The sequence below is a fragment of the Megalops cyprinoides genome, chromosome 19 (assembly GCF_013368585.1).
Source record: "Megalops cyprinoides isolate fMegCyp1 chromosome 19, fMegCyp1.pri, whole genome shotgun sequence".
NCBI classification, from domain to species: domain Eukaryota; kingdom Metazoa; phylum Chordata; class Actinopteri; order Elopiformes; family Megalopidae; genus Megalops; species Megalops cyprinoides.
The window spans coordinates 2516192-2528821 of NC_050601.1; the positions used below are offsets into that span (position 1 = coordinate 2516192).

At 44.0% G+C, this 12630-nt stretch overlaps 1 protein-coding gene across 1 annotated transcript in view; it reads left to right on the forward strand.

Moving 5' to 3' along the window:
• The first annotated feature begins 847 nt into the window (after positions 1 to 847).
• The window catches only part of LOC118794520 (BAH and coiled-coil domain-containing protein 1), an 83029-nt gene continuing 71246 nt past the window's right edge, over positions 848 to 12630 (forward strand). The window contains exons 1-2 of the mRNA XM_036552779.1: positions 848 to 919; positions 4104 to 4432. Coding sequence (XP_036408672.1) covers positions 4261 to 4432 — 172 coding nt within the window. The 5' untranslated portion in view covers positions 848 to 919; positions 4104 to 4260. The remainder of the gene's footprint in view (positions 920 to 4103; positions 4433 to 12630) is intronic.

The following is a 12630-nucleotide window of genomic DNA, read 5'->3' on the forward strand; positions in this document are numbered from 1 at the left end:
GAACATGGATGAGCAGCCAGACTCGCAGCTGAACGCTTGAGAGATGTGAACAGCTCTGTGATCTTTTCTAGCATTTTCAGTGAAGACCCTCCTTTCCCTTAAGAAACTTCAACTGTTGTGAAACTTGTGAAAGTTCTGATACAAATCCATATGTTCATTGTTATGGTCGTGTTTGATATGTGTTCTGAAATTGAGCATGGCATCAAACAGCCTTCACCATGTCCTGACCTGGAGGGAGAGTGAACACTACCGACTGTATTCTGAAGGGTTCCACTCTACAAAAGTTTATCTGTGTCTAGCATTTTGCATAGATCGCTGTCACCAGTTCAATATCTTGTCATTTGCACTCATTTGGTGTTATGGCAAATAATCACCACTCCTTGGAAGCGCAGCAGAAATTAAGACAGCCAACAAGCAATTAAAAAAATTAATTAATAAAACGCTCACTTCAGATAGCCTTTGAATGGGCAAGGCATGCTTAGCACAGGATAAAGGCTTTGTACTTCGGTGGAGAACTTAAATCGGGCGCCCGCCGTTTTGTTTAGTACTCCCAACTGCTACGCCATTGGCTCAGCGTAGCGGCCAATCAGAGTCTCCGTGTGTCCCTGGATGGGCCGCGCTCGCTCATTAGCATGCAGGTGTCGGGCCAATGGGCGAGCGTGTTTACCATCGCTGCGCTGAGAGGCACGAGCTGATCAGGGCGCAGAGAAAGAGAAGCGCTGTCTGAAGGTTACAGCTTCGATTCATTAAAATAGGAGGCCGAGCTCGCGTCTAGTTAACTACTGCTGCAAACGGCAATCTAGGATGTAACTATTTTATCATTTGTTTTTTAATGCAACGTCATACTTTATATTTTATTTCTTTTGTTATGTTTTTTTGTCGTATTTTCAATCATTTATTGTTATGCAAGGAATAACCAGTAAGTAATTATTTTTATTGTACATTTTCATAATGTATGCAATAATAAACCTTTGCATTGATTTGCTGTTTTTATAATATTAATTCTAGGATAGGCCTATAATATTCTGGAAATTGACATTCAGGAAGAAGAATGAAGCGAAATAAAATAAAATAATGAAAATCCTACTGGTGTAAGCTCAATAAATAACAGACAACCATATATAATACAATATTTATTCATGTGCATATGGGTATATGCGCATTTTATAGCTGTGCGCACAGATTGATCCACCGTCACATGTTTCGTAAATATTTAGTAATGGGTGTTGTCATCGATATTCACGTTACCAATATTGTAATATGGTATCCAGCTGTAGGGCTAAATGAACCGCATTAATCATGTATATTATTATGATTTTATTATAGGTGTTTTATTGTTATTATTTTAATATACTTATCACAAAACAATTGATTTAATATCTTGGATAGTCGCACATCTTTTCGTCATGGTGAACATTAGATTAACGTATTTATTGCATCACCTTGAACGCTGTTGTAGCTTTATTGATTGAAATTTGATTCAATTTGAAAACGATGGCAGCAAAAATAATGGCACTTTTTGCAATAACCATTTTATATTTGGTTGAAGCAGTCATGCAAAAAATATATATAAATATATATATACACACATTTTTGTATGAGGGGATGTTCCTCTTGACTTCAGTGTTTTTATCAAAATCACGATACAGCATTTTGTAATCGCCTCGGTACTTTAGAATGCCTACCGGAGTTATGTATAACATTATATTGGCCTTGTTTTCGGTGGCGTTAACACAACGAGGGTGTTTACAGCTGTATCCCAGACAAAGTGCAGTTCCACCCGGCCGCAGTAGCCGTGAGGAGCGGCGTTACTCGCAGTCTGGTCCGATCAGCAAAATAACCGGATTAATTGCACAATTTTTGTTTTCTACCACGCTTTTAAATAAAACAAACGTCTATATTTTGCTCGTTGTAGCTATAAACCAACCGAGGAAACAAAGAAGTTATTTTTATCTCGAAAGTATTCGTTTCGGCCATTGCTTTGTTTGGCCAGACAAGAATGCATGGGTTTGCGATTCTCGGATACAGAATGTTTTATATGATGGTAACGATCAAACGTACGTTTTATTACTGTTTTTACTGACTTACTTAATTTTGCGATCATTCGATTTCTAACCAAATGCAATTGTTTAATCTATTTAATGCTGTTTTTAAGGAGGAGAGGGGGGCTACTTTTTCTGGATATTGTCCTCGCCCTGCGGGGAGGCAATGGCCGACAGGGAGCAGTTTCACTGGGGGAAACAATGGAAGGCATTCCCACTGCCACCGTGTCCGCATTGGCCGTTCCTGCGTCTTCGTTTTTGGTGTTTTTTTAATCAACTTAAAAGAAATAAATCGCTTTTAATCTTCTCGTTCAAAGTATTAGGCCAATGTCAAGCGTGTACCTACGCACCAGCACATACGCCGTAATACAATTTACTCGATGTGCTGCAAATTCGATTTCCACCAATGTGAAATGCCATGCCGTGCTCTATTTGACTAGCCAAACAAATGGCCAAAATATAGCTACATGTCCTATAAATGTATTTTTAACGACACGTTTCTTTGACAGACTCAGTATGAATTTAATATACACACACATTCACGTGCGTAGGTTATTGGAGCCGAATATTTTCGTATGTTAAATATAGGAATACTGTCATACAGTATTGAGTCAGACCCTTCTGCACATGAAGGAAATGCATGCACTATACCTTCACAGTACTGTAAGGTGAAAAGGTCTGGCAGGTAATGAAAGCGAATAGTCTGCATGAAGTTACTTTCGTGAATGGACACACACACACACACCAATTAATTTTTTTTTCTCGAAGGTAGTTACATTAAGGCCTAGTTTCATTGGCGTGTTTAATTGTTACAGATATCTTGATTGAATCTGGAAATCTGGAGTAAGAACAATGATTAAGTGAGGTTTTTGTTTATGGTGTGCTGTTTCAAACTATCTGGTATAGGTAACAATTGCATATTTTCTCGGTTTCCTTATCTAAGATTAAATGATATAGCAGAGCTTCACTTTTTTTTTCTTTTGAATGCAGCTTTGTGTACAAGCTTTCACACTATGGCTAACTTAAAGTCGCGTGCGATCCATACGTTTGCCTTGTGTGGACTCACGCGCTGGCAGGCCTTATTGCGTGAATGCACGTTAAGTAAGCACATTAAGCAATATGTGTTTTAGCTTTCGGTCTTCTACAGTGGCGCATCGCGCTGAAACGGCATTAATGAACAATATTTGATAGAATTCAAGGCAGTTCAAGGGTGGCCTCCTGCCTCCCCAGAAATCAAGTCGCATGTACCGCTCAGAGAAAGACAGATTCTGGAAAGGCAAATGCTCTGAAGTGAACGTTTCAAAGCAACTGAGAAGAAACCTATATGACCATTTAAAATAAAAAAAATAAAGTAACGGTCCTTAAAATAAGGTAATAATATTTAAAAAGGTCTATGTTTTCTGAACAGCTTGTGACAGATTTTTAATTAAAAGCACGTCTGAAATATAAATTAACATTTATGCATTGTTGTCGCCACTTGTTTTTTTTTTTCCTGAAGAAAAATGACTTAAAATAGAAACATAAGCATGACGTGTTTCTTATTAGTGTACAGTGGTCCATTCTTAGCATAAATGTGTGATCTCTGGCCGATTGAGAACTACCAGTCACTTTTTCTCTGTGGAAACCTCACGGTAGATCTAACAGGGGCTGCAGTTAAATTTCAAAGAGGACTTTTTTCACTAGCGTCGTAAAAGATTCGGGAGGTAGTTTCTCTATCCCACTCTCTCTCAGGAGATGCTGATGTCGACTTGTTTTCTTGCTGCGTTAACACTCCCTGCACCATGCACACATGAGGTCGACTAAAGGGGGACGTTTTTGTCTTGGTACAGTGGACTACTGTACAACAGTTTACAGTAACCCCCCTCTCAAACAAACAGTCTTCATTGATTTTAAACAGGACTCGAATGTTGATAACAAGCAGCATCGTTTATAAAGTATAATAGAAATGTAGCGGAGACTACGTCTCCGATATTTTAACATTTTAATTAAAATTTGCTTCTGAGGTTTGCTTCATTGTTTTCTTTATTGAGGCGTCACTTATATTTTTTGTTTCTCTTGCAGAAAAAAAATGATCGGAAGCTACTATTTAGGCTGGGGAAGTCAAGGATGTACTGAATGCAAGACCTAGACGAAACTCCAGAAGGGATTATAATATTTGGGTTGTGTTTGATGCCCTCCGTATCCCCGCTGGATTTCAGAATTGTTCATTTTCGACGGAATGGAAGGCCGGGATTTCGCTCCTCCACCGCACCTCCTATCCGACCGAGGCGCACTGGTTCACCGCGCCGCCTCTCGGATTGCTTCCACCGGCCACAGTTCCGTACAACACCCCGGTCACTTCCAGCCTGGAAAATATTACCCGTCGCACATCCCAATGGCTCCTCACTCAGGTTCGTTTAACAGCTTTCTGCACGTTTTAATCGAAATGAGCGTACACGTTTTACTAAATGTTTATTCTAGAACTTGTTTTAAAGCTGCAGGTTACATTTCGGTATAAAGCGACACAGTGTACAGTTCTGACAGTTCGTCCTCCATGTTATTCTAGCGTAACAACATGGCTTTGGAGCCAAACAGTAATTTATTGGAAAAGGAAATTAGTTAGACAGTATGGCCGTTTTGGAAATTAGGTATTGCTGGAGAGTCTTTACGTTTTATGTGTCAATTTTAGTGAATATTATTAACGCTTATTGGGCTATTTACTATTCTCCTGTCTTTGGTGTGTCATAAAAAGTGGCGAGGGATCAAGACATTGGTTAATAAAACAAGAACAAAGAAGCAAGTATTTTAGCACAAATCAATGAAAATTCAGATATGAAAACCGATGGCAGGTTACACATTAGCAGCAATTTCCATCAGAAGACCACAGTTTTTTTTAGAGGTGTTAATTGTGTAGGCCTGTGATTTTTTTGTTTGTTTGTGTGTGTGTGTGTGTGTGTGTGCTTGTCTGTGTGTGTGTTTTCTTAATATAAACATTTGTTTCTATTTGAATAATTTTATGACATTTTGGCGTGTATTCTTGAATTTTTTCCTTTATCTTAAAATTTGAGGACGTTCTCGCAGTGAGATGTCATTAGCAGAACAAAAGCGCAAACAGTGGCGCGGCGTGCGCGTAGGTTCGCTGCGCGGGCGCCGTGCACGCTGAGGCGGTGGAGATGTTGGCCGGGTAGTGCTGCGACTGTTGCGGTGGCTTTGCGCTAATGGAGGCCTCTGTAATACTAGAAAATCCCGTTTCTATATCGAGCAGTGATGTGTCGGGGCGCGAATGGGTTGGCAGCGCGTGCACAAGGTTTAACAAGTCTCGTCGGTGTCCAGTTTTAAGTGCACTGCAAGCAAGAAGGGGGACAAATGCTTGTGTTTATGAATGCTAGACTGATGTGACCCTGTGTGCATAGGCACAGCAAGCTACACACGTGTAAGTTTGTGCATGCGTGGCATATGTATGCAGTATGACGACAAGGCATGTACATATTATTTTTGTGGTGTGTCTATATTGAAATCGTACATACTCACACGTGGTTGATTTTTTGTATAGTGTTTGTACGCATTTAACGTCTTTGAATAACATTTCTTTTCCTATCAGATGTTATTGTGTCATATTATTGTGACTGTAATTTTATATAAGCCAAGCGGATTTATAAACCTCGGTATATACAAATAATCTAAATTAATATAGCATTATATGTCGCTATGATTCAGTAACCCATGCTACAGAAAATACCTAGTTTTTTTATTAAGCCGGTGAACATGCTGCGAATCAAGTTGGCTACGGATAATCAAAAATGAGCACAGGAGACAATTCCAAGAAGCATTCTGGAGCCTGAGGTCATAACGCAATTAGGTGGTTGTACTTGAATCGTATTGATTAATGCGATTCTGTTTAACACCCATTGGAGGCCCGGCGCTTAAAGAGTGTGAGTTTCGGTGGCTGTGTTGGAGCAGCTGAAACACGTCGCTTGCGAATGTGGGGGGAATTTTTAAAACGTAAGCACGCGGATGAAAGACAACTCACGGAAACACAAGGTCGTTTCCGTCGTCCAGCTACAGGTTATCATTACGCATGCGCCCTCGCAGCACTTGAGTCAAAATTCTGCTGAAATTTACAGTGAAGTAGAATTTCCCGTCCCATAGAAATAAGCAGGAAAATAAATAATAATAAAGATAACGAATCCACTCGATGCACTGTGTAGGACGCTCTGGTAAGGGGGTCCGCCGAATGACAACATTGTAATATAAAGGTGGAGCTACAGTCGTCATTATTAATTTTGATTTTCACTTGGAGAGACCAACTCCATTACAAAAAAAGACAGCAACAATTCTGGTGTTAATGGTTTTCTTTATTAAGGTAACAGTCAAACATAAAGTGCCATGCCCTCAATAAATAATGTAATTATGTGAAATACAGCTTGGCTAGTCCTTTTAGATCATAAAATAAACACAGTTATCAACACATTTCAAACCATCAAATATACACAAACCTTCTGCTACACCTGAAGATGCCCTGCATGGGTTCCGAGAGAACGTCACTCTGAAAAGGGCTCAAAATGCTTTTTTGTGAGCATGTTTTGCTTTTTGCAAGCCCTTGAAATAGGAGCCCGGTCCACAGTTTGTGACTTGCTGAGTCTGTTTGAAGTGTTGAGGCCGATTTCCTGTCAGTGATGCCCAGTGCCCCCAAACGGACACGATGCACCAGTTGGGCATTGTTTTCGGCCCGGAATTGTGCTGAAGCGGCACTTTTAGTTGGATCTCAGACGTCTCTCTCTTTTTACATTTCTTCAAATATATTGTGAAGTGTACTACAGTGTGGATCTCTGAACAGCTTCATCGAACACAATCATTTTCTTGCCTCTTACTTACTTTTTAAAGTATATATAATTAGTCAATACATGTGTCCAGGGGATGTCTGTGGTTCAGCCTGTGTTTATTGTGAAAGGCTCAGATTCAGTCTAGCAACAGTGTGCTGTGTCCTTAACTTTGAGTAAAGTGTTAAAGCATTTGTTTTGCTTCTGTTTCTGTTGCTTACACAACAGGCCTTTTGTTAATTTCAGCAATTGCTGATGTTGTGTAAGGTATTCCCAAAAAGGGAAGGCTTGCTCAAATCTGTGACACAATGATAGGGATAAGTGCAGTTAAATGGAAACGAGGCTTGGTCACAGCAAAACCCCTCCAAAGGAATTAGTGAAAGTAATTTGTGTTGGATTTTTTTTTTTTTTTTTTGGGTTTACACATCACGTTCTGCGCTTTTTGTGCGCATGCCTCCGGTTTTGACCTGATTTGACCTGTCAATATTGTGGATTTCAAGTCTCGTTCACTGCTAAGTAATTAATTAATTAAGTGAATCACTTTGAAATGAACGGTGGATCGCGCTCGGAGGATCACGTGCGGCTCGGTGCTCGCTTACGAAACGTCTGAGGGGAAAACACTTTAGAGCTTTGTCTCGTCCCACTTAGAGAACAGATTAGGGGGGACCGTATGAAGAGGTGGTCAGATGTGATTTAATGTGGAACATTTGGAAATTATATATAGAAATAACCGGGTGTTGGCAAAATGGAGATGAGGGAACTTTAGAGGGAAAGAGGAGAGTGGCAGGGATGAGTCCTTCAGTTGTACAGTCGCTATCCTTCAGAAGGTGAGGTAACTGCTAACCACGATTTCCATTACACTCCAGTAAATACACCGACTGCGTGGAGTCCCCGTTCTGCTGTCTTTTGAGTGTTGAGGCAAGATGTTAATTAAAGCTTGCCCCTCCATTGTAAACTGCTGAATCTGAGGCATTCACACCAGAGCAGCTCAGGTTTTGTGTCATTAACCTGCTAGCTTTGATGTTTTACGTTGGCTGCCCAGGTACAGGTCATGTGATTTATCTTCAAGTCGTGCATAAATAATACAGTTGAAAACGGGCTGCCAGCTTCGGTGAGGCTTGTGCATTGTGTGTGTGGAAGACACACTTTTAATTGACCTGATGTTCATCTGCGTTTAGTTGACGGGATTTCTTGTGCTTGTGGGAGGAGCACAGGGGCAGTCAGCCCTTAAGAAATCAGTTATTCCTGTAAAGATTATTAGAATCACAGCCACGAGGCACTGCGCAAGCTGGCCCTGAACGCATTTGAGGTGGGAAAACCTAAATGAAATCGTTTATTGCTGCTTTGAAATGGCCGATGATGCTGGGTCAGCAGCTTGCCCAATGGCTGTGTCTGTAAAGGGTGCTGGGGAGTGGGCGCACGCGATGGAAAAGCACAATCCAGGGGGTCCCCCTTCGTGGAGAGGGGGGCCTGGTGTACCTCGGTTGGCCGAGGTCTTCGCTCTGAGCTCAGGGTTAGTCCCTACAGCTGATGTCCGGGTTTGAGTCTGAGCTGCGTCTTTCGCCGACAGTGACCACCGTAGCAGCATAATGTGATTGGTCTCCACGCCCTGGGGAGGGGCGGGCTCCGTCAGTGGGACTCGTTGTGCTGCTCTCTTGGCACCCAGGGTCTTGTAAGGTGCCTGCAAGTCTTGGATAACCTCAGGGAGATGCGCCTATCCTCCGCCTGGCATTGGTTGCCCTGATGCATTGTGGGACTTGTAGTGTGGGGGAAAAAAAACAGGCATTGTTGTTTTGTGAATGTGTCGGGAGGATTCTGCCACAGCATTCCTGCAGGAGTGTAAAGGGTGTCACGGTGAGACAAGCCTCATGTATGACTGGTGATTCGGAAAGGTCTGGGGGGAGGGGGGGCAGGGAACATAAAAAAGGAAGACGATGGAGAGTGGACATGGAGCTGGTTTCCTCTGAGGAAGGGCTGTCGCTGCGGTCTGGGAGGGCTGGAGGGGAATCGGGGTGTGAGGGGACACAAGGACAGGCCGTGTAGGATCTGGGACCGTTTTCCCTCCACCTAAAAAAAAATTAAAAGGAAAAGGAAACAACTACAAAAAACAAAAACAAAACAGGGATCTTTACCAAGGTTCTGCAGGTTTAATATTAAAATCTATTTATGTGTTGTAAATGGTGTGTTTTTTTTTTTTAACTGAGCTCTCTTTCTTGACTTTGAAGAACGTTTAATTCAGGCGAGTTCAGCCGCTTGCCGGCAATTTATTATGCGGTGATGGATTATTAGTGGCTGGAGGGTCAGCGCCTCTCCCTGCGCCTGCAGCTAAACCCACATTCTACACGTCCGAGGCTGTCCTCCTGCCTTCCTTCCCTAATCTCTTATTTGTTTGAGTCAAATAACTAAATTCAATTAACTTCAAGGGAGCTAAGAAGGGGAAGGCAGGAAAAAGAAAAAAAGAAAAACACAGAGCCTCAAAGGGAATCCTTTTCACTGATGAGTATATATGCGGAGCAAATAGATGCAAAGTCCTGTCATCTTTTCTTTTTTTTCTTTTTTTTTTTTTTTTACTCAAAACAAGAGAAAAGCATGAATGCGCTGGTTACCTTCCCCTGCACAGTTGGAGTGGATTGTGGAGTTTGCCGGTCTGAAACAGGCAGTGTTCCACGCGTCGGGTTGAACGGGCTGTGTTTCTGTGTGTCAGCCTCCTGTACATGGCGGATCCCAGATGACGTGCCGTGGCTGGCGGCGGGAGGGCAGGGCGGTGTGTGATATCCACTGGGGTCATCTCCCTGCACCCCACTTTTTTGCTGCTTTCACACTCAAAACTGCTTCAGCACATGTCCAGCACATAAATATGCTCTTTGTGAATCACCATTAACAAGGCTGTCTGGTGCGCTCCGTAATAATAGTAGTAATAATAATAATAATAATAATAATAACAACAATAATAATAATGCCAGCCTCCAGTATAGTGCTAACCTCAGAGTCCAGGTGCACTGCTCGGAGGGTGCAGAGCGTCTTCGGCTGCATGCCTGTCCCGCAGTGCAAACCTGCGCTAAATGCGCCGTCTATTGAGCCGCAAAGGTGCCTCATTGTGCCGGTATTTTAAAAAAAAGTCACCTTCATAATGGTGACGTGGAAGGCTTTCGGGCTTAATTGTCCCTTTTGCGATATGAGAAAGGTGATGGTGAACTGAAAGTGACCCTGTGCCTGTGTGTGCCTCCCATCCGCTTGTTCTCCGATCTTCAGTTTGCTCTGTCCTCAGAGACCTGACACACGCCTACTGCATGTTTAAAAAAAAAAAAAAAAAACGACTCCATGAATATTTTAAAAATACATATAGAGTGTATGCTGAATGTGTGCTAGAATGTATCCTGAATCCCCCTGTAGGAGGCTGTTCCTGAAAGCCCTCTGGGTGGTTGTACAAGCGTTGCGCAGCCAGACGCCTGTCTCTTGTGAACGTGACACCTTCGTTTGGCTCCGTGACTGTGCTGTTAGGTTACATTTGCGCGGCAGATGCTCATATCCAGGGACACTTGCGCGGCGTTCAGTTCTGACATGTTGACTATTTGTACAGCTGGATGTTTGCTGAGACAGTTTGAGTGGAGTATTCTGCTCAAGGGTGGAGCAACAGTGGCCCACCTGGGAATCGTACCCGGCAACCAATGGGTTTACGAGGCCTGTTCCTTAGCGCTACGCCACACTGCTGTGCCACGTTCCTGTGTTCCTTACCGCTACGCCACACTGCTGCCCTGTGCTCCTTACCGCTACACCACACTGCTGCCCTGTGCTCCTTAACGCTACACCACACTGCTGCCCTGCTCCTTACCGCTACGTCACACTGCTGCCCTGCTCCTTACTGCTACACCACACTGCTGCCCTGTGTTAAGGTCTCCTCTGTGATGCTCTGTTCCTCACTGCGTCACCAAAGGAAACTCTGTTCTCTCTCTCTCGAGTAGGAGCTCATCTACGGTGGATTCCATTCCATTCCTGTAATAAACCATATTTTCAAAATTACACTGAATCTTCTCAATGCCCATTTTTAAGGGAGCAGTGTGGGGGAAGAGTACTGTTGAGAGGCATTGGTGATGTGTTTAATTGTCTGTTAATTGTTTAGCAAACAATATTTATTCATTGTTGTTGTTTAATGAATTAGTATATGAGTATGTTTTATATTTTTGTACATTTATATCTATATATTTACAGTGAATGGGCTGTTGATTTGCCCTGTGTGTGACTGTCTGTCAGTCGCCTGCTCTGTCTGTCTGTCCGTCCAGCAGGGTGCAGTCATACCATTTTTGGCCGATGCCAAGTCAAAGGGCAGAGGGTGTGAGAGCTCTGAGTGGCATGTGTCTCGGTAGCGATGTGTATGTGGAGACAGAGGCTGTCCTCCCCCGGGTCCTGAATCATCCTCCCTCTCCACCCCTTATGCCAGCTCCCCCCATCGGAGATGGGATTGTTTTCCTGCCCCCCCCCCCCCCCCCCTCCCTCGCCAGCCTTTTGTTTTGGTGCTTTGCTCTGTGTTTCTTTGCACCTCTGTGTTAAAGAAGAACAAAAGCAGCCTCCCCACCCTCTCATTGTGCTGTGGTAGGATGTGCCTGCCGCTCCCCTGGTTTTTATATCCTGTCTGAGACCAGCTTCCCTCTTCTGTTACCTCTGCCGGCCGGCTGTTTTTCCCTTTTCTTCAGAAGAGGAACAAACAGTCTTTTCATTCCCGGCCTGGCTTGAGGGACTGGAATATGGGGGCTTGCAGGGGGTAGGTGTGGCCTTGTGTTTTACCAATAAAAATAATTTAAAAATTGTGTTGATAGTGCCGTGTTTTGGAAGATATGGCTGGTGCTGTCATCATAAGCACTGCACTAGGGCTGCTATAGGGCCTCTCCGGGGCCACTCTAGGGCTTCTTTGATGTTCCTCTCATACCGCCTCAGGGACATTATACGGCCTCGATTAGGGCCACTGCAGAGTCCTTTAGTGCTGCTCTAATATTCCTCTGGTGCCGCCTTAGGGCCACTGTAGGGCCGTTCTAGGACTACTCTGCAGTTCCTTCGGTACCGCCTTAGGGCCTCTGTAGGGTTGTTGTAGGACTACTCTACTGTTCCTCCAATACTGCCTTAGGGCCACTGTAGGGCCACCCCAAGAGCCGATGAGGATCATTCTAGTGCTGCTCTGTTTCTGCTCAAGGGCTGCTGTAGTTCTGCTGTAGGGCCACCATAGGGCCTCTCTAGGCCAGGGGGAGCACGGCACAGTACGGCACGGCACAGAGCGGCACAGAGCAGCCCTAGAGCAGCCCCAGCACAGCTCCAGCCGGTGGCTCCGCACCGTGGTGTTATTATTAAGCGCCGCCTGCCTGCCTCCCTCGGCCCACTGCCAGCGCCCTAAATCAGAAACAATTTTAGGATTTGGCTGAGAAAATAAAAGCTTTGAGAACCGGCTTTGAAGTCTGGGGAAGGAGAGAAAAATGACATTTTAAACAGCCCACAAAACTAAACATTAAAACAGCTTCTTGTTGTGGGGGGAGGGGGTGGGGGTGGGGGTGGGGAGGGGGGCGGGTGTAAGGGGGAAAGGTGGCCAGACAGGGGCTGCTGTTTGCACTAGTGTAGTCCTGCATTCTCTGAAAGTCTGCCCTGATGTGTGTGTGTGTGTGTGTGTGTGCGCGCGCCCTACCCCCCATTAACTTCTACACTCTCTGATGCGTGATGACATCATTGGCAAGCTGATGTGTGGGCGCCGCCAGGCCTCCCGGGGAGGCTGCCTCCCAACTTTTAACCTAACGGGACTAAAACCC